We start from the raw sequence: 25498 nt of genomic DNA, 5'->3' as shown, positions 1-25498 counted from the left end.
GGGAGCCACTTTGAAACCCAGAGTCAAATAATACAGTATTTGCATCAGTGGCAATGAAACAAGAAGGGGAAAGCGACCCAGATGGATAGAGGCTTGGTGTAAACCCAGTTGAGGTACACCGTCCTGGAAACTATTCTTATAGAGGATGAGGGTAAAACAATAAATCATACAGTGTCCTTCTCATTGGGATTCATGAAGCCAGCTTCCTCTATACACCCAACTTCCATCAGGGACCTTGCACTGATGTCAGGGCAAAAGACAAAAGATTAAACGTTGGAAGGCCATGCTACAGGTCCCAGGAAGGACAGGGAAGTGGACTCCTACTTTTTTATGGGCCACAGATCGTTCTGCAGATCCCCATGTCATAACTGACTGGAGCAAAACTCCAGAGATTTTTGCAACAGATTGTAATCATTTACCAAATGAACTTGCCATCTGTCTTCATGTGAGGTTGAAAAATGAGGTCCCTTCCTGGACTTTATTTCACTGGTGACCATCTCTTCGGGTTGAAACTATAAACTGCTTGCTACATCTCAGGTCACAAGCTCTAAGAACCATATTTTAACCAAGGATGTGCTGAGCACTCAAGTAGTACTGTTTCCCAGATTCTGGTCCCAGATAGATTTGACATGGATGTTACAGGCAAGACGTTAGAGATCTGGGAGTGACTTATTAAATGGAAAAAAGCACAGCCTAAGAAACTATTTTACTGGGCTGGGAGATGTTCTTGATAAGCTCCAGGGGAACTAAGGGAAGCATGGTAACAATTGGTAAATCCTTGAGGGAATAACGAATGCTATGAATAGGATTAACAGGAGTGCCTTGATACAAAAGAAAATGAAGGCTGAGTACCGGGGAAAACCTTCCTGACAGAGCAAGGCCCAGAGTAACCTGCACGTGTTGAGACCCATAAAATGGAACTTTTTAGTACCCAGCCAAGTACACAGATAAACTCAGTCCAGGCTGAAAAAGGGAGTGATTATGTAGGCAAGCAGCTGCACACTGGCTTTGGCCAACCTCCCTCCTAAACACCTGTTGCGCATAGTCAGCTCTCCAAGTGGCCAGAGTCTTCCTTTAGTTTCCCTTCTTGGGATGTCTAGCCACTAGATGGAAACTTAACAGCTTGTATCTAATACAAAATAACCAAATAGCCAGGCATATGGCTGGCCCTGGGGTGTCTCAGTTGCATTCACATGACATTTCTAATGGGAAGGTTTATAGAATGTTACACTCTAAACAAGATATGCTAAGATATGAAAACAGACTGGAATAAGGAACCAGGCGGAGCTAGACAAGGGGCTGCTGAAGGCCCCTGCCAGCACCTTCCAGCAGGAATCTGTCTCTAAAGCCGGAGCTTCTGAGGGTGAAGAGCCTTGCAGGGTCATGAGCTGGAATGTTCTGATTGACTGTGAAATGCCTCTTCATGCGTGTGATAGGATGTCCTCTCATCTCCGGAGTTCTCGTTGTAATTTGGTCTATTTATCCTGTTAAATCTTTGAAGGGCTAAAAGCTATATTCACTGAGTCTGCCCAGATTATATAACAGCTCCTGGCAAGTGAACAGAAAGAGGGCATCTTGGTAGCTGCGCTAGTTTTCTGGGAGTTGCCTGGAGGTTTCTGTTATGGATACTTAGAAAAGGGTCCCTGGGTTCCAAAAGCCTAACAGCCTGCTGCATAATAGGATGAGTCACAAACGAGAGATTTTTAAAAGCTATTTCTACAGTGACCTTTTATACTAGCATGGATCTTAGGTAACCCCTGTGCCATGCAGGACATATTTGCAAAATAATATACAAACAGTAGGTAAAATAACATCTACTGGAGACCCTTTACGTTTATGGTCGTATTTCATCCTCATCATCTTATGAGATAACTATCGAGGCACAGACAGGCCAAGTAACTTCCCAGGATCAGCTGGTGGGTAAGGGACAGCGCAGGGATATAAATCCAGTCCGTCTGACCCCAAAGTTCCCACGCTTAACCACCGTAAATATTTTTAGTAAATTCAATAGCTAATAATCCTAGCTCTTTGGGGGAATATTAGGAAAGAGGGTAGGGAATTGGTGAACCTGATGGTCCTTCTGTATTGTACATGAAGTCTCTGTGCTTCACCGTTGGGCTATTTGCAGGATACTGTGAATGAGAGCACAGGGAGAATTGTCAATAGCCGTGAAAAGCAAAAGGGTACTCATTTTGTTCCTGCCCTGGCTATAGCTTCCTCCAGCAACTTGAGGAGGGTGCCCAAGCTCTTGAATCCTGAGTTTCCAGTGTAAAATAAGAAACAAAATATTTACTGTCTTCCTTACTGGACCATTAAGAGGGTTAACAAGATAATTCTTTCACACTACATCATTTGAACTCTAAGGAAAGGAGAGTATTGTCTAAAAAGGTATCGATTATTGGACGCATTAGGTCTACAAGTCAAAATCAACCATTTGGCATTCATCAAGTGTCCGTTAAACATCCTGGGACTTGTGTAGCTCAATGCCACCCATTTTAACATGCCGAAATGTTTGCCTGACAGGTCTAAAGAAAAGACATACTACTGTGTGTTACAGATACAGCTGTCATCCATCTCGAGGTGGATGTTTTATCCTAGATCTTACTGAGGCTTAGATCCCAAGAAAAGGAGAGGAAATTTATTTCTGTTGTTTGCATCCGTGCACAGTGAATTTGTGGAGCATCCACATGTGCTGGGCATTACACTGGGCCTCATGCACAGTAGTTCACAGACATGGCCCAGGTCCTCAACAGATTTAGACTCAAAAAATGTTTTTCTGCATGATGATGGTTGGCTACTGTTTTTCAAACAGGCGTTGAAAGGAGACGCATCTATGACATTGTAAATGTGCTGGAATCGCTGCATCTGGTCAGCCGGGTGGCCAAAAATCAGTATGGCTGGCACGGACGGCATAGCCTGCCAAAAACCCTGAGGACCCTCCAGAGACTTGGAGAGAAGCAGAAATATGAAGAGCAAATGGCACACCTCCAACAGAGAGAGTTAGACCTGGTGGATTACAAATTTGGAGACCGTAAAAAAGATGGCTATCCAGATCCCCAGTTACTGGATTTCTCTGAGCTCGACTATCCCTCTTGTGAGTCCACTGTAACCACATCTTCAATAGCATAGAGAGAGTGATGGTCTCTTCTGAAGAGATTCACTGCTAAGACGGGAAGTGCCAGATTGACAACCCTGGAGGGAGGTGTCCTCTTATTCTCTCTCCTGAAGAAAGGGAGACAGATGGCGCCCCAACGGGGCTGCCCACTCGACCTCACTGGAAGCCTGTCTTTTCTGGTGGCAGTTCACTTGGTATTTGGTGTGTTTAGACCATGGAGCGCTAACAGCCTCCATTTCAGATTGACAGCCCCGTGCTGATTTCTATTTGTGAGCCTTTAAGGAAAACGTACTTAGAAAGAAGTTACCGTTACAAGGAATTCAATTTTCTAAATTATATATTGGAGGAGATTACTTAGAAAAGAACCCCATTCTCAGAAAATGTTGATGAGATAGACAACCCCTGCTTTCATTCAATGCAGAATTTCTTTGAAACTTATACCTACCTTGTTCTTCCCCTCCCGACTCACATTTATCCTCTTCCTGGTTTAACCATTGATCTTCCTCGTTCTCACCTTACTCCCTGTTGCTAAGATGATAAAGGCATTGAAAAGTAGGCCTGGTTTTCATTGGATTGACTGCCTCACGCGTTTTAATTCCACCCCATGAGCCAGTTCTTATCTTACTAACCAGAAGAGACAGCCATCTGTCAGGGATGGTTTGCCTGCCATCCACAGCAACACACATTTCTTCAGTGTCTCCTATTTAGGGATAGTTCATTGCTTAACCTATTTCCGAAAAGAAATGGAAGAGGTGGGCACCGACTATATTCAGGGTATAGTCTAGGCACAAACCTCAGAGATATTGTGGTTTGGTTCCCGACCACTACAATAAAGTGAGTGTCACAATAAAGCGAGTCGTAATCTTTTTGCTGGTGGAGGGTCTTGCCTTCAATTTGTAAAAAACGCAACATCTGTGAAACACAATAAAGTGAAGCCCAGTAATAGGAGGTATGCCTGTATTGTGTGCACAGAGAAATAAAAATGGAGTCCCTGCCTTTGAGGGGAGAGCTGAAAACAGTCCCGGATCTCTACTCTGTCCTGTTCTTCTGCATCAATCCCGTCAAAAAGTTGCTTTAGGAAAAAGTATCTTACAGATTCCATTCCGTGAAGTATGAGTATAAAGCATTAAGAGTGATTTAACATACACATTTCAGAGTTTATGCCTACCGTAACTTAATGAGCCGCAAGAAAATCCCTCTGCTTTCTTTATAAGCCATCTTTTATGACACGTGTCCGAAAAGGCTTCTGTCTGTAACGAGTCATCTTTCCATCTACTGCTAGTAGAGTTAGATAGTTCAGGCAACTATGAGTATAGTCTTTATTGTGGTAAATTATCTGTTTTGGTGCTTTTGTTTTGTTCCCTTTGTAGCATCTGCAAACAGTAGAAAAGACAAGTCTCTCAGAATCATGAGCCAGAAATTCGTCATGCTGTTCCTTGTCTCTAAAACCAAGATTGTTACTCTTGATGTGGCTGCCAAAATACTGATAGAAGAAAGCCAAGATACACCGGACCACAGTAAATTTAAAAGTAAGCACCTTCCCCTAAAGTCACCTAGCACAAAAAGGGTGGGATTTCATACATTTGATATTTTCTGCCTCTGAGATGAAAATAATTAATCGTGTTTTGGAGAAGTGTACTCATAAAGTTTTTTGATGCTGTGAGAGGTGAATTAGTCACACACTAGAATTCTCTTTAAAGTTCTGTCAGATGCCTTTTTCTTGGCACTTAGAGGGGACAGTGGAAGCAGAATGCTATCCCACAAATGCAGGTCAGGGAGAATGTAAGATATTTTGCATTTCTCTTTAGTATCACGGCATCCAAGACGGCATATCTGAGTTTTATTTCCCCTTTTTTCCTCACCCCCTGCATACTCTTCTGATGGGTGGAGATGAAAGTTGTGTACAGGTAAGAAGCAGAGGAAGGACCAGGGTAAGGTAAGGGTGCTGGGACATGGCTGCTGGACCAGGAGAGTATCTCCGAGTTTCATACTCAGTGTATCTTCCTTTTCTGTCAAACACGGGTCCTGAGCCAAATGTTGTCAGCTGCTGGTAGCCCTTTCAAGCCCTGGGAAGTCATGAGCTCAACATTCTGTAGCTTTTTTTGTTATTGTTTCCAGCTGGAATTATAGCCATCTTGTTGGAGAAATGACTAGATGAAATCCAGCTTTATTAGGATTGGGAAGAAAATTACATCTGGGGTGAATGCTTGATTTTTTTTCTGGATGATAAGCAAAGCTCCTTTGCTTGATCTTAGCCCTGAGGTCTACTGGGTTTCCTACTTGGAAATCGATTTCTTAAATAGAAATTCCTTTGTGGGTATAGCCCTGCCTATTGAATGTGTTGCCACCCCTGCTGAATCCCTCCTCTAGCACATGCGTTTTCAAATGTCTTCCCAAACCTCTTAAGACTCAGGGATTGCTCATTCCACACTCCTCCCACACGGGGTGGCCAGACGGCCAGGATTTCAGGTGCAGAACTGCCAGTCTTCAGCATGGTTGCACCTCCTAACCTTGAGCCCTGACCACCCTGTGTGCCCAGGAGTGCGGCCTTATAGGAAGCTCTGGGGAATCTCGGTCATTTTTACAGCCCAGGGCTTGCAGGAGCTGGTGCCACAACCTCCTGCTGGGAGAAACTTGGGGCCAGCTTTTGACATGTCATATGTCAGAATCACAGTTACTCAGCCTTTAATTATAGCCCGTTTCTCTCCCTCGGGTGTCTTTGCAGTGGCAGCACTGCCGGCTTGTAAAAGGTGTGAAGTTGTGGAAATGGAAAGACACACTGACCTTCCTTTAGTATGCATCTTCAGATACGTAAATCCTGGGTGATTTTGTGACAGCGCCATTGGTCGTGGCATCCCACCCCACTGCTTTCCCCTTGAGGTGTATATGGTGGCCAAGAAAAGTGACCCGTCGCCTAAACTGAAATGTGACAGTGTCACAGGCGGCATGACCATAATCGTGTTTTATATCTTCAAGCAAAGGTACGACGCCTCTATGATATAGCCAATGTTCTGACCAGCTTGGCTCTGATTGAGAAGGTGCACGTAACAGAAGAGCGAGGCCGTAAACCAGCCTTCAAATGGATCGGGCCTGTGGACTTCAGCTCCAGTGGTAAGGCGTGGACTTGTTAGGGATCTATTTCATTTATAATCCCCCAATTCCTTTTCCAAATTATACATCTACTGCGGAGTGAGACTGATCTTCATTTTTTCATTGCCCAAGTCACATTCAAAAATTAGACCGGTGATGACACTCTTGGAACAGTGAGCGTCATTCTACAAATGGTATATGCTGGGCGGCTCACACACAGTAGGAAGGGAAATACTGAGAGCGTATAATGTGGGAGTTTCTGTAACTATTAAATGACAGCTCTTTAGTATTGTTTAATTTTGTTCAGAAGGTTTTCCTGGAAGTTTGGGGCTGAGGATCAAAAATGACATTTCTTATGAATGAACTCTGGTTATGCCTATATTAGCAGAACAAAATACTGTTTTTCTTTAAAATTCCAGATAATGTAAAAATTTACCAATTACTAGCACAAAACTCTTATGTGGTACGATGGCTTCTAAATATAGAATGGATGTAATGAACACCTTTTTTGTAATTTATTTAAAAGGTTAGAAATGTCATAATTTTACTAAACTAGAGCCAAAGAGGGTGTTATCTTCTACTTAGTTCTGAGATAATATCTGAGCAATTGGGGACTGGATCCTACTGTACCAGCTACTTTACATATAACTAGGCTGCCTGGAAAAAATCCATTAAAGTTATTTTTAAATTACCCTTCCAATTTTGGTGTTAGTGGCATAAATTCCCGCCACTTAACCTCGGCTTATAAAGGATATAGCTCTCTACCTCATTGTAACACATTATTCACTTAGGATCTAGATGAAACCACTTAAAATCTAGTATAACTAATTCAACCCAGCAAGTACTTACTGAATGTGGACTGCACGACGACTGTACTGAATGCCACGAGAGATTAAAAGACACATTTTACACAGTCCCTGCATACAGGAAATATACAACTTCCATTTTCTACTCCTCTTTGACGTCTCTTAATACTTTCACCTGTGAAGCCCTCTTCTCTGTTTGACATGAAAGTATCTACTCAACCCTCAAGATCTGGCTCAAATGTCAACTCCTCCTTGGAGTTTTCCATGGTCACCCAGAGCAAGGCATGTCTCATTTACACTAGTGCAATTTAGTATTGTGCTGTTGTACTTGTTGATGTTAATATGATGCCACTGTCCCTGCTATACCTATTTGAGGGCAGAAGAGGTTTTTACTCATCTGTGATTACCGATAGTACCTACGTCAGTGCCTTGCTCACTTTAGTTGGTCAATGAGCTTCTGTTAGATGTATAATTAGCACACATTTGAAAATTAGAGAACAATTAAGCACTACACGTGGTGGTACTGGCTCTGTAGGAAATCAGAGAAGATATGGGTTAAGTTCTGATGGACCGTTAGGTTTTGGAAGGATAGAGAGCATTTTCGTTGAAGAAACTGATACTGAGGAACAAATCTAGTTGGTACCGGAGAGATCAGCCACCCTGATTTAAGTGGAGGGCATAGGACAGAGAATAATGAGAAAAGGGACGTTTTGCAGGGTCCCTAAAGTTCAACCAAGAAATCTGCACTAAATGTAATAGACTGAAGTGACAAGGAGTCTTTAGATGGAGAGATTTAGAGAGGAGGGACTCCAAGGTGCTGGTGTCATTGCAGAAAATAAGATAGCCGGGAAGATGAGCTGGTGTTGAGAAATTGAGCAGTTCATGTATCTGCGCAAACCGGTGGGAAAGCAAGCGGGAGAGCTCCGATCTCATGAGGAAAAAGGGCTTGAAACCTCAATATGAGCTTCCTCTGTCTATCGTTCAGAAAGCTGATCGTCTTTCTGTTACTGCCCAGTTCCTACCGACAGCACCATCATCACCAACCCAGCAGTCAATTTTGGAATGTCAAGTTACCTTTGCTTCCTTAAATCGTTCTTCATTCCTTGATGAGCAATTCCTCACAAGTAAACTTCAGAGATGTCTCTTTACTCTTCTCCCCGCCATCATGGCCTTTTCTTCCTTTTGACAGCTTGATTGACGTACGATGACCTACAATAAATCGCAAGTGGTTGAAGTTACAATCTGATGCGTTGTTGCATTGTATGCACCTGTGAAATAGTCACCAAAGTTAATGACCCTTTACCCTCCAGCGTCTCCTCTGGTCCCTTCATAGTTCCTTCCTTCCTGCGCCCACCTCCATCCCTGGGACAACCACTGATCTGTTTTCCTTCACTCTAGATTTGTTTGTCTTTTCTAAAGACTTGTATAAACAAGTCACATACAGTCAATGCTTATTATTCACAGATTCCGTATGTGCGAATTTACCTACTAACTAAACAGGATTTGTAACTCCAAAATCAATACTCGCAGCTTTTTTCTCCGTCATTCAGGGATATGCAAAGAATGGTGAAAATTTTGAGTTGCCGGTGCATGTTATCCCAGCTGAGGTCACCCAAGGCAACACTCTACTTTCTTGTTTCCGCTCTCACAGTATAAACAAGTGGCCTTTTCGTGGTCTTTTTAGTGCCATATTTTCACATTTGTGTGCTTTGTCTTGGTGATTTCGCTGTTTAAATGGTTTCCAAGTGCTGTACTGAAGTGCGGCCTTGCATTTCTAAGGGTAAGAAGGCTGTGATGTGCCTTACAGAGCAATTACATGTGTTAGAGGAGCTTCATTCATGTATGAGTTCTAGTGCTGTTGGCTATGAGTTCAGTGCTAAGGGATCAACAACATATATTAAACAAGGTGTCTTTAAACAGAAACACATAAAACAGTGTTATGTATGGTGGATCCGTTGACAAAAGTGTGACCCAGAGGCTCACAGGAACCTAACCCTGTATTTCCCCTAGGAGCAACGGTTCAGTATTTGCTAATTCAGTGTTCATGATGACCTAATAAAACATAATTATCACAAATAACAAGAATCAACTATACTGTGTGTACTCTTTTTACCAGGCTTCTTTCACTCAGCATAATTATTTTATGATTAATCATGTTGTTACATGTATCAATAGTTTATTCCTTTTTATTGCCAAGGAGTATTCCATTGTATGGATATATCATTCTTTATTCATGCACTTGTTGATGGACATTTGGGTTATTTTCATTTTTTGGCTACTACAAGTAAAGCTGCAATGCATATTCACGTACATGTCTTTATGTGGTAGAATTCACCAGTGAAGCCATGTGGGCCTACAGTTTGCTATGTGAGAAGGTTTTTGACAACAGATTCAATTTCTTTAATAGCTATAAGACTATTCAAGTTCTCTCTTTATTCTTTTCTTCTACTTTGAGTTCCATTTGCTGTTTTTCTAGTTTCTTAAGGTGGAGGTCATTAATTTTGAGACCTTTTTTTTTCTTTTGTAATAGGTATTTTGTGCTATAAATTTCCCTCTAATACTTCTTTATCTCTATACCACAAATTTTAATGTGTGTTTCCATTGTCTTGCAATTCAATATGCTTTGCAATTCCCCTTTTGATTTCTTCTTTGATCCATAAGTTATTTAGATGTGTTATATAGTTTGCAAATAGTCTGGGATTTTCCAGATATTTTTTTCCTTATTAATACCGAATTTCACTCCATGTGGGCAGAGAACATACTTTGTATAACTTGAATCCTTTTTAAATTCACTGAGGCTTGTTTTATGGTATAGATATGGTCTATGTTAATAATATTCCATGTGCACTTAAAAAGAATGTATATTCTGCTTTGTTGCATGGAATGATCTATAAATGACAACTAGGTCAAGTTGGCTGAAGTGTTACCTAATTTTATATCCTTATTGATTTCATGTTTACTTGTTCTATCAATTGACAGGAATGCTGAGATCTGATTATAATTGCAGATTTGTCTATTCTTGCTATTCTATCAAGTTTTGTTTCATTTATTCAAAGCTATCTTTAGGTTCATAAATGTTTAGGATCAATCACTATGTCTTTTTGATGAATTGACCCTTTTATCATTATGAAATGACCCCTCTTTATGCCTGCTGATACTCTTTGCTTAGAAGTCTACTTTTTCTAATAGTAATATAGTCACTTCTGCTTTCTTTTGATTAGTTAGCATAGTGTTTATTGTTCATCCTTTTACTTTTAAACTATTAGTACCTACATTTAAAGTGAGTTCCTAGTAGGCAGTGTAGAGTTGAGGGTTTTCTAATCTAACTGACAATTTATCCTTTTTTATTTGGGTTGTTTAGACCATTTGCATTTAGTGTGATTATTGATACATTTGGATTTTGGTCTATTAACTTGCTATTTGTTTTCTATTTGTCCTATCTACTCATTTTTGTTTTTGTTTTACTCTTTTTCTCCCTTCCTTTAGATTTATTATTTTTTATGCTTCCACTTTACCTCCTTTATTGGCTTATTAGCTATAATTCTTTGTTTTATTTTAATGGCTGCTTTAGGGTTATAATATGCATCTTCAGCTCACCATAGGCTACCTTCAAATGATATACTACTTATATTGTATATGAACCTTACAGTAGTGTACTTTTCATTTCTGCCTGCCTGGCCTTTGTGTTATTGTTGCCAAGCATTGTACTGCTCTATATGTTATAAAACCCATAATGCATTGTTGCTATTTTTGCTTTAAACAGTTGATTGTCTTCTAAACAGATTTTAGTAGGGGGGAAAAATGATATGTATCCATGTAGTTACAACTTCTGGTGTTTATCATTCCTTTTTGTAGATGCAAGTTTCCATCTGGTCTCATTTTTCTTGGCTTGATGGACATTTCTTGTAATGCAGGTCTGCCAATGATGAATTTTTCCAGCTGTTGTATGTCTAAAAATGTCTTTATATCGCCTTTGTTTCTGAAAGATTTTCACTGGGTAAAGGATTCTAGGTTGAAGGTGTTTTTTTCCCTTTCAGTGCTTGAAGTTGTCCTACAGTTCACTGATGTTTTATTCATTTTTTTCAGTCTCTTTTCCCTTTGTGATTCATTTTGGATGGTTTCTATTACTGTCTCTTCAAGTTCACTGTTTTTTCCTGCAACATCTAATCTTCCATTAATCCTATTCACTGTTATTTTCATCTCCAACATTGTCATTTTTATCACTAGGACTTTGTCCTGGGCCTTTATGTTTTCAATGTCTCAACTTAATATGCTCAGTCTTTCCACCAATTTCTTGAATTCTTGGAATACAATTACAATAATTGTTTTAATGTGCATGTCTAGTAATTGTATTATTATCTGTGTCACCTTTGAGTCCATTTCAATTGATTTTTCTCTTCACCATGGGTAGTGTTACATAACAACACTACCAACACTACCATTTTCCTGCTTCTTTGTGCCTACTAATTTTTAATTATATACCAGACACTGAGAATTGTAGATATTTCTATAGTCCTAAAAATGTTCTTGAGCTTTGTTCTGGGATGCCATGAAGTTACTTAGAAACAACAATCCTTTCAGGTCTTGCTTTTACGCTTTAGTAGGCAGGACCCTGTCAACATTTCCGCTTAGGACATTGTCCCCACTACTGAGACAACACCCTTTTTAATATTCTAACCAATGACCTATGAATTATGATATTTTTTTCCACTCTGGCTATTGGCAACAAGCACTATTCCCAGCCCCGTATGAGCAGCTGACACTATTCCTTCTGCTCCCTTTGAGTGATTTTTCTCCCTGGCATTAGGTATTTTTCTCACATATGTGAGTACTGTACTGGATACTCAAAGGGCACCCTCTATAGGTCTCCAGCATTCTCTTTCTGTATGGCTCTCCTCTCCAGTATTTTTTCCTACAGACTCTAGCTGCTTTGGCTTTTCCAGCCTCCCAGCTCCATCCACAACTTGGGGAGACTTCCAGGTTCAGTGTAGGTCCCACTCTCTGCACCCCAACCTGGAAACATTTCCCAGGCAGTTAGCTGGGGTAATCAGAGCTCCCCTCCCTTGATTCCTGTCACTAAGGGTCACTGTCCTTCATGTCCTGGTGTTCAGGGTCTTCAGAGCCAATGTCTTACATATTTTGCCTAGTGTTTTGTTTCAGGAAAGAGGGGAACTATGATCCTTACGTCTTGACCCATTTTTTTCTTTTGATTCTGTAATTTCTGATTTTCTAAAAAGAACATGTATTGGGATTTTTGTTATAAGAAATAGCAAAACCATAAAGCTGATTTCCTTTTTCAATTTTTGTGTGTTTTAGAGAATGTAAGTATAGCTGGGTCTTTCCATTTATCAAATCAGTCTTATTAAAATGCATGCTTTGAGCTTGGAAAAAAATAGCACAGATAAACAGGGCAGCAATAACTATATGAGCAACAGGGACTAGTTCTATATAGAATTATAGGCCTGGTTCTATGTAGAAAGTTCTTCCTGACTTCACAAAGCCTCCTTTAAACACAAAATGGGTCCAAGACCCAGCCTTTTATTCTCTTCACTGTTCTGCAGCATTTCAACCATGAGGTTTCTGCTGACCTTATTCCTTTGGTCATTTAGTAACTGAGCCTCCTGCTGCATAAGAAAGAAATAATAAAGCGTAATAGAGAACAGAAATTCTTATACTCACTGCCATCGAGCTGTGGCATCAGACACTGATCTCAATTAATGTTAAAATCTCAAAATATGCATGGGATGAGCATGGTTGGGTTTTCCTTTGATACTCTCTGCCCAAAGCAAATATCTAAAATGTCAGGTCCAATCTAATTTGGGTTAAAGAACATCTTGCTCTACTTTTGTTGCAGTATAGATAATTTTAGAATATATGTGGATTCAGTCTCACTTTATAGTCATCCACTAACTCTTAAAAGAAAAAAAATTAGTACATGGAAAGAAATTGGGGTTTGAGACAAGGGTCATAAAATTCCTTTGTCTTAGTTTTTAATTTATAGGGTAGCTTCATTATAACTATAGGCTCTCAAAGCCGTATCTTAAAAAGGCTAACGTTATCCTGAATTATAGCTGTATATAACAACACTACCAAATCTCTCATTTGTTTAGATGAAGAACTAGTGGATGTTTCTGCATCTGTCTTACCAGAATTTAAAAGAGAAACACGTGACCAGATTCAAGTCTGTGCAATAGAGAAGCTGGCTCGACACGGTTCTTTCAACAGAGTTCAGGCTTCTGAGAGGATTCAGAGGAAAGTGGACTCAGAACCCAGCAGCCCCTCCAGAGAAGAACGAGGTATCTATCTGCCTTCACTTAGCCCGTGGAATCCGTCAATCCCCATGTAATTATAGCCCTACCCAGGTACTGGCACTGTATATGCACCGATTCTCTAGGCCATGCTTGTTTTTTCACTGAAGCGAACCAATTGTTAGGGGTAAGAGTTGGTGACTTCACATGGTGTGAACTTGGCCCCATGCCTGAAATTGCTCCTAGTCAGCCTTGAAGATCAATTAGCTTCCCACGGTTGGCCTGTTTGATACATCTCAAAATTTCATCCAACTTACAAAGCAACTCTTATATTGTTTTGTTCTTGCTAATTCTTGATGAGACCTGAATTCACCATTAACAGCTAGCGTCTGGAAACAGTCTAGTGTCTGTCCATGAATAAAGACCAAACAGCTAGTGTCTCTCCATGAATAAAGACCAGAAGAGATTTGTGATTGTCTTATAATCCTTGAGCTGTAAATAATGAATCCTGCTGTATATAATTGGTGTGTGGAAGTCTCTTGCTGTATTTGTTAGACCTTTATTTTTCTTTTCCGGATCAGGTGGCTTCTCCTTAGAATTCGGAAGTCTGGCAGCTATTTACCAACAGAAAATAGAAGACAATTCACAGTAAGTACTCTTTAAAATTTTTGGGTGTATTCTTTTTTATTTCCGAGTGTTAATTTTGACTAAGTTGAAATGCCACCCATCAAAAGGTAAATTTTAGCTTTCTTGCTCGGATGTCAGAATTTTGTAAGTTTTCCCTTTTTGCCCAACACTGTGCAGTATGTAGCATCAGGGACACAAAAATATGAAAAATTTATCCCCTAAGCTATGAAATCTTAAAGGGAAAAAACAAAAAAACAAATACATTGAAAAAAGACAAATCACTGCTAATGTGATACTAAGAAATGATACATCTTAGTCCCATGAATCTTTCATCTACTATGAACTACTGGGTACTGTTCCAAAAGTTTTCTGTATATTAACTTATCTAATTATAGCAATAATCTTTTGAGGTCCGTACTGTTATCCTCATTTTACAGAGAGGAAACTGAGACCCAGAAAGGTAAAGTAACTTGCCCAAGGTCACAATGCTAATAGTGACAGAGCTAGGATTCAAACCCAGGCCATCTGACTCATATTTTGGGTCATGAAGGAAATGACATATCAGAGGAGGCAGAGGGTATGCAAAAGAGGAAACAAGAAAGCTTTTTAATGACAGACATGAGAAGAAATAGATTCTGAGGCAGGGTCAGGGCGTAGGGGGATAATAAGCTGAGATTCTGAGGCAGGGTCAGGGCGTAGGGGGATAATAAGCTGATTAGCTGTAACGACTTGTCCAATAGAATAGTAAAAGGAAATATTCTTCGTAAGAAGAGCTAAGGGTGTTGGAGGTAAGTAGGTCAAGTTGGCCAAAAGCTTTGAAAGCCTGGTAGAAAAGTTTGGATTTATGAAACAGATGTTAAAGAACTATTGTAGATTCACTGGAGAAGACCATTCTGGTTGCTTTAAGCATATGGGATTGGAAGTAGAGCAGACCACAGAGCAGAGCATTTGCAGGCTTGGTCTGCTGTGGTACAGGCCTGAGCAGGGACAGCTTGCGATGGAAATCAGTGTAAGACAGTGAGTCAGCAAGACCTACTGAAGGCGAAAGGCATCACAAAAACACCTCGGTCTCAGGCGAAGATGATGTTATTGGTGAAGATGAGGAGACTGAAGAAGTGGATAGCTAGCGGTAGGATTCACTAGGTAATATACTCAGGTAATATACTCAGTGTGGACACTGAATGCCACAGCACTAAGAAGTAGTGATGACCCATTCAGAGGGGCCTAGGGTTGCAGACATTTACTCGTCTCTGCAGCCCGGCACACTCCATTTTATTCCCATAGCACAGTGGATAGTGAGATTGTAGGCAATATACCTAGGTCTCAGCGATTCCATCAGAAAGGTTGTGAGAAATCCCTGTGCCGTTTACTAGTTCTCAAGGGCATCTTCAAAGGGTTTTCCTCATCTGTTTCCTAAAATATACTAAATAGATAAACATGTTTTAATATTTGGAAATTTTTCTGTATGAAAGGTCCAGACATTGTTTATAATGTCCATGTTGGTGGGCCTTGATTTTGAATGTGTGCTGCCTAAAAATTCTATAATAATACTGAGTGAAATGGCACAAGACTGCCAGGAAATAATAATTTTGAACATAAGATTATTTCCACACTCAAACGCACTTCACGTGTCTCACAGTGGATTTGAGACAAACTAAATGTGTCCCTTAAATCAAAGTCTGGTGCAGTCTCTTATGCACCCAGCATCCCTCCCAGGGACTGAGTCTAAGGCCCAGCTGGGTGACGTCCAGTCGGTTGCTTAGCCTCCGAGCTTCAGTTTTCCTCCCTAGTCAACTGGGGGAAATGAGGATAGCTATCAATATTATAATAATTATGTAAAATTATGATAATAGAATGCTATCATTATAGCATCTATGTGCCTGGTAAGGGGTACGTGCCGGGTAACTGATAACTGAGCTGTGGAAGAGGCAGGAGAGAGCCAATATTAGCTGTCACCTGATCTTCCAAGAGCTCCTCCGACATCAGCTACCCCACCCATCCCTGTCTATCTCGGTTATACCCGGTCATCTGTCTCTGGGATAGGTTAGCTAATACGGTCCCAGGAAGTACGTTTTAATACCAGCCTGAGCAGTATCATCTCACTCCTGCTTTAGTATATCTCTCTTTTCGGGAAGGCAGAGAGCCAAGAATTGGTAGAATGTGGTAACTGGAGAGTACCCATTACATTTCTTTTTATTACAGGGAGAAAGGCTTTGAGAGTAACAGTGTGATGCCTCCGTCAAGCAGCCTGGACCCCGCTGCTCCTTTCCCCATCCGCTCTGACTCAGAATATTGTGTTAATCCGTTAGCCCACCAAGCATTCTCTATGCCACAAACAGACTTGCAGACCCTCTCCATACACAGTGGTCTGAATGGACAAGGAGGTGTCTCACTTGCAGCCCCCGACGTGGAGAGTCTGAAGCCAGCCCCACTGGCCAGCCAGCCCTTATTGTACGTGCCCTCCACCTCGCTGTTCATGCTGTGTGGGAGCCTGCCCGAGGGACCGTCCCCAGGGTCAGAGAAGGACAGCAGAAGCTCAGACGTCTCAGCAGCAGCAGAGCAGTCGTCCACACCCTCAGTTCAGAAGCGCCTCAGTGAAGAGAGAAAACCTCAGGGGGAGGAGGAGCCAGCCACTAAAAGACAAAGTAGGGACTACGAAGATGGCCCTCTGTCCCTAGTCATGCCCAAGGTAAGGGAGTTTGGGCAGCATGTTTAATGACATCCCGTTAACCCAGAGCTGCTTCCTCATAAGGACACACAGATAGTGATAAGTTACTGAGTCTGGAATATGAGGTATTTCATGTGTCGCATGTATAATTAAGCCCTGGACTAGCTCTCCAAAAAGAAAAAGAAAAAAAATCTTGCCATAAAGTAATACTGTAAGAGAAGTTATTTTTATAAAAGTCACACATTGTATAAAATGCTAAAATGTGTAAAGGAAAAAATCCTGTCCGTTAAGCCACCACATAGAGGCAATCCCTTGTAACATGTTTGTATGTTTCCTCCCCGTCTTTTTGCTATCTTTTCTTTTTTTAAACAAGTTGAGATCACTGAAATCATCATCTTAATATAGGATGCAACTGACTTCCAGAGTCAGACTGTGGGTGCTATTTGGCGTTCAGTGGCTGTGCATGGTCAGGTCTCACCTCTGCTCAGAGATCCCGTTTCGTCAGCCACAAAATGAAAAGAGCAAAAATATGAACTGTGCACGTCTCCCGCGTAGTAGCCATTCAGAGGTTAATGAGATGTGACTAGCGAAACTCTCAGAAAGCAGAAGCCCTGTCATTACAGCAGTTTGTAGTGGGTCAGCTCGGCACACTTTGTGGAAATCAGTCCATTAAGATCCTTTCTCCCCTATTCCTTTCTCTTGGCGGAGTGAATTTTCCTAATTTTGTAGATCGTCTGGGTTGCAGAACAGAAGTAAAAGACTGGCTGGTATATGCTTTAGATAACCAAGATGGCTTTGGGCTCCCCCACAATTCTTAACAGGCCCCTAAAAGACTGCGGTGTCGACACCCTTTCTGTGTTAGCAGCTCAGAAATTTATTCCACAATCTAAACACCCTGGCCGGTTTTCCATTATTAAAATCTCCATCATTTCTATGCTTGAGATATGGCATTTCTTTTCAGACATTCCTATAAATATGACTGAAACAACTGGCATACACAAATCAGTGTGGTGCACAGCGATATTTGATCTTTTTGTTTATGTTAGCTATTTTGAGAAAGCTGTTATTAAGATTTGCTACTGGGATTTTTGACTTGCTTTTCTGGTTCCTGGTTTGGTTGTGCTTAGAAACCGTCAGATTCCACAGACATTGCCTCTCCCAAGACCCTGAATAACAGGGGATCTGTGCCCCTCGAAGACATACACTTGAATGGCCAACTGTGTGCTGCAAAGGAATGTTCAGGGAAGACTACAGCAAATGGCTTTGTTTCTTCTGAGTGGGGAAATCCTTCAAGAAGTACAGAGGTTGAAAAGCCTTCCAAAGACAACGAAGGCACCAAACAGCCGTCTTTGTTGCAGTATCTTTATGTGCAGTCACCGACTGGTAAGGGATGACATCATGCCTCGGAGTCCCTTGGGGTAGTCAGACCATCAGTTGGATTTTGAAATCTTTGTCCGCGGCACCTGACCAAAGCGGTTCGTTGATGAGCTGCGGTCTACAAGCCTCCGAGTCATTTTACTACTAGCCCTCTTGTTTACCCCATCGATGAAATGAAGGGAGAGGCTGCTTTCACTTTCTCCAACCTCAAGGATAATGGGAAAATAATTAGGCAGGTGGTTTATTTTTTTAAATGCCTTAAACTTTGTTTGCTAGAAAAGCCCACCAAATTCAAAAGATGATCCTATTTTTATAATTCTTGGTCTGGCATCGGTTTCGGTCTCACAATATGAACCAATTGGCCACTATGTGCTGATTTTGCCAGGGCTGGACATTAAAACCACGTATTATCTGTATGTACTTGAGACGAGTATTCATCTCATTTGTAAAACAGCAATAATAATAGCACCTGCTTCTTGGGGGATGGAGGGTGCTATGAAAATTGAATTCAATTTAATAAGATAATACATCTAAAGCACTTAGAATAATAGTGCCTGACACTTAGTAAGACTCAATAAATGCTCTGAGTATTTTGAAACAAAGCTGAAATATAATAAATACCTCATTGTTAAGATGTGCATGCTGTATATGCACGCTGTACATGAAGCTCTTGACGCAAAGAGACTTAAAATTGATTTGCCTCAATTCCTTGTTCGCTTCCCAGGTTAGCGAGGTATTGGTTATCATTCACTCATTTAGAAAACATTCTTTGTTCCTTTAGCGAATATTTCTTGAGTGTATAACCTAAGTATGATACTCAGTATTGTGGATACATTGATGAACAAAACACAAAGCCACCCCCTGCTGAATACAAATGACAGCCCAGCACAGGGGTTTTAGCCTTTTCTGGACCATGAACCCTTTGCCATCTGTGGTACAGCCCATGGATTCCTCCTAGGTATGTTTCCAAATGCACAGAACATAGGATTATAAAGGAAGCCAATTATATTGAAATGCAATTAGAAAAAAAATTTTTTAATTATAATAATAAAAACGTGACAGCAAGTCCAATACTCATAATTTCAAAGTTGTGATGAACTTAACTGTCTATGAAGAAATCTGCCATAGCTGTTAATAGTCTATGAATATATCTGCTTTTTACTTGAGACAAAGTCAAGGTACTGTTAGGTTGGTGCAAAAGTAATGGCGGTTTTTGCAATTATTTTTAACCTTTTAAACCACAATTACATTTGCACCAACCTAATTCTAATACCATTGTGATTTGTTGCCTGTGATCTTAACGGAGGGAAATAGAAATTTCAGCTAGAAGTGCATGAAAATAGAGATTCAATTTTTCCCAGCCAAGTTCACTTTCCTCCTCAATCTGGGTTCAATGAAACTCACATTTAAAAACCCTCTCAGGAAACATGGGCATCCACCAAATTCTCACACAGGGAAACCTGGGGTTTCATTCGTAGCCATTGCTGTCAAGAAGTGATGTGGGGCTGGGAGAGCACAGAAAGGGGTTGAGCTGGTCAGGGGGGTTAATTTTTTGTGGACTCCCATTTGAAAGGGCCATGAGGCACGTGAACTTGAATGGTATCTTCATGTTATGTTGATTTTCGCCTTGTTCTGCTTCTGTTTCAGGATTAAATGGTTTCAATGTGCTCTTATCTGGCAGTCAGACTCCCCATGCAGTGGGGCCACCTTCAGGTCAGCTGCCATCCCTCAGCGTTCCTTGCATGGTCTTACCATCGTCAGCACTGGGCCCATTTCCTATTCTCTACTCTCCCACAATGGCTGGGCCAGTTTCCTCTGCTCCTGGCACTCTCCCAAACACAGGACCAGTGAATTTTGGCTTGCCTGGCTTCGGATCAATGGCTCATCTTCTCATCAGCCCTGCAGCCATGGTTAATCCAAAATCGTCGACACTCCCTTCCACAGACCCTCAGCTTCAGGGTCCATGCTCACTTCACCTGAGTCCGGTGATGTCAAGATCACACAATGTCAGCCAGCCGGAATCGCCCATTTATGGAGGACCTCCAGTCTCTGTGGTAAAAGTACAACAGGTGAGCCCTGAAGTTTCATTTCAGGTTGGCACAAGAAAGCTCATCACTCTGTAACAGGGATGCCTGCATTTAATTAGCTTCGAATTTAGTCAGATAAGTGTAGGACAGAGACTCTAGGTCAGCTTCTACCCAACTTCCAGTACAGACCTAGAAGTATCTGCTCATTTGATAAAGTATGGAGACTTAAGGCAGGAGATCCTATGCTGAACGACAATATTTTTTAGTTGTCATCCCATTTCTTAAAATCAAAGGGATGTAGTTTAGGCATAGTTCAGGGAACGTTTGATGAATGCTGAATATTCATGTTCTCCAAGCTTTCATTTCATTAAGTCAAGAAAGGAGACCACCTGAATTTTAATTGTACAGCTATAGAAACAATCAAGGGAAACAGAAGTCTTAAAACTGATGCAAAGATTTTTAGCATCTGTCATTTCTTAAAATACAATGTTTAGGAGGCAATGGATACACACACACACACACACTCAAAGTATATACAAGTGTCCATATATAAATATATATAATCAATATAAATTAATCAGTACTGTGTTTCCCCCCACCCAAACTCCGTTTGTACTTCAGTCAATAAGTATCTGTTGAATTCCTGTCATGCATTAGGCATTGTTCAGAGTGATTACTTTCTCTCCCAAAGAAAAAGAAAGAGTTGTACTGCGGCCAAAAATATTTTAGACAAGTTACTCAGAGGCTCAGAAGTTTACTAGACATTGAAATAAACATGCTAGTTTTAAAACAAAAGTGATTACAACATAACATATTGCTTGATCACCAGTTATGTACCAAGCACTGATCTAGGCAGTAAGGATATAACACTAACGGTCTCTGCTCTTTTAGAGCACATTAAGGGGATAAATGTTAGCAAGTAAACAAAAAGAGTGAATAGCATACATACACTATTTCTAGCATGCTCTAAACTACTTTATAAATAGTTTCTTGTTTAATTTTTCGAACCCTGTGCAGTCAGTACTTGTATCATGCCCATTGTGTGGGTGAAGAAACTGAGGGACAGACTAGTTAATTTGCCCAAGATCACACAGCTAGTGATGGCCGAGCACAGGGCCTGGCTCCAGGTGCGACACTTACAACCTCTTTCCTAGGCTGCCTTTCCGCACACAAAATAACTAAGTTAATTTCTAATTGTGATACATGTTGAGAAGGAGATAAATCAGATCCCTGTAACAGAAAAGCAAAGAGGAGGGAACACCTGCCTAGGGATCATGACACAGGTCTGGGCTTGCAACTCAGACTCGGAACAACTTGACTTCATTTCTGTTTTTACTTTTTTTAATCTTTGACAGTCCTCGGCTCCAGTGACCCCCAAGAATATCCAACACACTCGCTGTGAGACATTCTTCAAGACACCTGGTAGCCTCGGAGACCCTGTCCTTAGAAGAGAAAGCAAACAGTCTCGAAACACCAGCTCAGCACAGAGGAGACTTGAAATATCCAGCAGCGGGGCTGACTAACCTGATGCTTTGCCAGACGGGGGTGGCATCAACCCACTTGAATTTCCCTGTGTTACAGGTCATGTCCTAATGCTGAGCAGAAAGCAGAATGCAAACTGTCGGTTCTTCAGCGTGCATCCTTCCTCTCTTTCATCCACGGGTTCTAATGTTAATTTCCCATCATCCTGAATCATCGTCCATTGTCCTAAAAGTAATTGTTATTAATTGTGCATTTAATACCAGTTAGTGTCTAGACTCTGTGCCTGGTGTCACAGTGAAAGCACCGACTGACTTGTGGTTTTGCTTCAAGAATCATCTTATTGCTGGAAGCACATCTGAACAGGCTGCTGGAGCCTTGTGGTCTTTCTGAAGGTGGGGCCTGTCTAGCACTTAACTAGAGGGAGCATTCTTGACATGTATTTCCACTCGCCCCGAGTAGATCTGTGGTGAGAGAAACTTCCTTTCTGCAGTTCAAAAAAATCTCCTGCTTCTTTAGACTTCACCAGGAAGCGAACTTCAGTTGTGAATCCTATGGTTTTATTTATTTTGTTCCTGAAATGGGATTTAGTGCAAAAAGTTTACAACTGCAGCAAAACATGCTTTTCAGGGTATGACGTCTTGAATGTTTGTACTTTTTCCCTATAATTTGCCCTGCACTTACTTTGCAACCTAGTAATAATGTGGGTGAATGTATATACATGACAGAATGTCAAGACCAAAATAACTGTGAATGACACACCTTGCTGTAAATGAACTGTGCTAACCCTATCTGGGCATGAGAACTAAGATGAACTCTAGCAGCTTAATAGCTGCCTCTCAAATAACGGTAGACAAAAAACTCCTACCATGCTCAGTTGCCTTCACTACATGCCCCTGTGGTTTTTATTTAAATGTTAACTGTAGAGTATAGGTATGGATGCCTTCTAACAATTGCTGTTTATTGAATAAATCAGGATAGAAAATAATTATATGGAAAATTGGAACCTGGATGGGACCTTTTGGTAGAATTCTGAGGAGTTAATGTTGAAATTGATAAGAGGGCGAGAGGTGATTATTTTTTCTTTCACTTCTTTTCTTCATGTTTGCAAGGGTAAGAGAGAAAATGGATACATTATGTTCAGTATCCAAGGGTATTCAAACCATAGTTATTTTTCAGAGTACTTCTGAAAAATAAGAATGGTGAAGGCAAGGGTTTATTGTTCTAGCATGAATACAATTCTGGAAACTTATGCAATCTCCCTTTGTGAGACCATATTACTTTAGGGTATCAGTAAGTAATCAATCTAAATTTATTGGTATTTACTTCACTCCTGTCTCCTCAGAATAAATGGCCTTCTCCCTCCCTCCCTTCCTTTCTTTATTCCTTTCTCTTTTTAAAAATTTCTATCTTAGATTTAGAATCTTGATGTAGGGTTTTATTTTATTTTTATTTTTGGACCCAATAAAATGTTATATGAAAGAATAAAAATATTAATTTAAGAGGCTCTGGGAGTCTGAGTAAAGTAGCTTTATATTAACTACAGGATAATATTAGCCTTATTACCCCCACAAGATTTTTTTAAAACTTGAGGTAGATAGCTAGATTAAATAAATTTGCTATTATATAAAATTTTTATCAACACTAAACTTTTAAAGTTTACAAGATTTTTTTTCCCTTTTATCACAATCTTCTCTAGAGTTAAACAGATAAAAAATGTGATTCAGTCATCAATAATTGCATGGTAACCTTGAATACAATGGGTTCCCTAGCGAAACAAATAAAAATATGCCCTTTTCAGGTAGATCACAGGACACGCAGCATATAAACCTCCACAGGGTGCACGCATTTTAAATATACCATGTTTAAGACCTTCCACAAAATGTTTTCATTTGAGAGGTCTACATTCAAATGAAAACAAACTGATATTCTCCTCATTGTCCTTGATCCATTTCACTTTAACTCGTTTGCTTTGTTTTTAAAAATTCTGTTCAAGATAGAAAATTCACAATTCTTGAACGGTGTTAGGAAGTAACCCCATAAATGAGAATATTATGATGTAGCAATAGAAAACTAAGAACAAATTCCTTTTCCATTATATCTAGTACCCGCTTCTTAATGTGGTTGTATGATGTGTAAAAGTAAGAACACAGTAGTTGTTTCCATCAGGATAACGAATCTGTTTCTTACAGAGCAACTGAATGAGACTTGGCTATTTGGGTAGCGACATAGCAGTGGCAATCTTGAGTCTATCATTGTATAACTTAGTAATATTAAAACATGATGGTTGGTGATCCTGCTAAGGAAATGCAGCTTGGAGTTGGCACTGAGGAAGGTGTGTGCCCTACACTGTCCAGGGTTTGTGAAACCCTTTTATTCTGGTACAAGAGTTGGGGGTATATAACTTTTATACTTGAATCTGCTTACCAAGTTTACATTTCTCGATTCCTTTTCGTAAGGTGCTATTTCTGTGTTTAAGTAACTGTCTTTTGGTGTTTTTTTTTTCAGTGTAAAGCTGCTTTCTACTTATCTTATTGCACTGCTAGTTTTATGTAGGTATTAATTTTATTGCTGCTTACTGCTTTTGTTTTCACATTTAGTTCTGCTCTTTTTTTCCAATGGCTATATTATCTATAGCTGTCTTGTAGCTTTACTATATGTAAACTTTTTTATTTCTTTTAGAAAAATATTAAGCTTTATAAAATAGCAATAAAAATTAAATTCATTTAATAAGAGATGTTGGTTGATGGTGGATTGGTGTGTGTGTGTTATTTTCAGGAAAACCATTCATAGTTGCTGCATAAACCCAAGTCAGATCTTTTTGCTGAGACTTTCCAGTGGTTCTCCAACACCAAAACTTACTGAGTCAGAATTGCATGAGAGCTGGGGAGAACTGAGGGACTAACTATGCTACTGGGCTTTAGAATTCTGAATTAGAATCTGGAGGTGGGCCGGCCCGGTGGCTCAGGCGGTGAGAGCTCCATGCTCCTAACTCCGAAGGCTGCCAGTTCGATTCCCACATGGGCCAGTGGGCTCTCAACCACAAGGTTGCCAGTTCAACTCGAGTCCTGCAAGGGATGGTGGGCTGTGCCCCCTGCAACTAGAAAACGGCAACTGGACCTGGAGCTGAGCTGTGCCCTCCACAACTAAGACTGAAAGAACAACATCTTGAAGCTGAATGGCACCCTCCACAACTAAGATTGAAAGAACAACAACTTGACTTGGAAAAAAGGCCTGGAAGTACACACTGTTCCCCAATGAAGTCCTGTTCCCCTTCCCCAATAAAATCTTTAAAAAAAAAAAAAAGAAGAATCTGGAGGTTTGGAGCTTCCAGATGATTCTGTTGCTTATCCAATACAAGAAGCACAGGTGAATGCAGACCACCTCCCCAACTTCTCATGATATCCACAAAGTTAAATGCTTCTCGATCTAGCAAATACCCACCTTTAGTTCAAAGCCTAATTCTATTGTTAACCCTCACTTTTAAATGAACCTCCAAATTGACTTAATCTGATTTTCAGTGGCTTCTTTTATCTCCAGAGTCAGTTATATTGTACTGTTAGTCTCCCCTGCAAAATTGTGAGGTGCTATGGAAAACAACAGCTTCAAAACACCACTATCAAGCCCAGTGCAAAATGGTGAACAGAGGAACTATAGGACCCCACAGGAGGGCTTCTGCCTTTGCTAGCATTGTTAGATTCAGCTTGTGTCCCTTTATTTTACTGTGACCTCGTCCTTCTAACTCATTACTTCTTGCCCCAGTCTCTAGCCTCACAAGATATAAAATAACCCAGGATCAATTTCTTCTACACAAGTACACGGATTAGGATTTTACTAGCATATATTTAGTGGCATTACATTATAATAGGATCTTTCTGTATTGTAGGCCTTTGCCAATATTGTCTCACATATGCCCTTAGTTGTTTTTAACAGTGTAAATAAACCATGCATTGAACAAGCAGGACTTACGGAGAAATCATGAAAACAACTTTGATTTGTCTCCCAGTGTTCCTTTAAGCCTGATCAGTGGGGGTAACCCACTCGCCCTTGTGTGAACCTTA

The 25498-nt window shown here is 40.5% G+C and overlaps 1 protein-coding gene across 3 annotated transcripts in view; it reads left to right on the top strand.

The window, feature by feature from the left end:
- The window catches only part of E2F7 (E2F transcription factor 7), a 38315-nt gene extending 13865 nt beyond the window's left edge, over positions 1-24450 (top strand). The window contains exons 5-13 of one of the 3 annotated variants that reach the window (XM_033116127.1): positions 2813-3094; positions 4486-4644; positions 6092-6226; positions 13161-13307; positions 13841-13907; positions 16089-16575; positions 17682-17937; positions 19579-20000; positions 21314-24450. In XM_033116127.1, the coding sequence (XP_032972018.1) occupies positions 2813-3094; positions 4486-4644; positions 6092-6226; positions 13161-13307; positions 13841-13907; positions 16089-16575; positions 17682-17937; positions 19579-20000; positions 21314-21481 (2123 nt within the window). In that variant the 3' untranslated portion in view covers positions 21482-24450. Of the gene's footprint in view, positions 1-2812; positions 3095-4485; positions 4645-6091; positions 6227-13121; positions 13308-13840; positions 13908-16088; positions 16576-17681; positions 17938-19578; positions 20001-21313 lie in introns of all 3 variants that reach the window. The other 2 variants (XM_033116126.1, XM_033116128.1) reach the window with 2 other exon arrangements.
- Positions 24451-25498: the final 1048 nt, after the last annotated feature.

Source organism: Rhinolophus ferrumequinum, chromosome 10, assembly GCF_004115265.2.
Source record: "Rhinolophus ferrumequinum isolate MPI-CBG mRhiFer1 chromosome 10, mRhiFer1_v1.p, whole genome shotgun sequence".
NCBI lineage: Eukaryota > Metazoa > Chordata > Mammalia > Chiroptera > Rhinolophidae > Rhinolophus > Rhinolophus ferrumequinum.
Note: the sequence above shows the minus strand (reverse complement) of the source record. Positions and strands in the feature narration are given on the sequence as shown.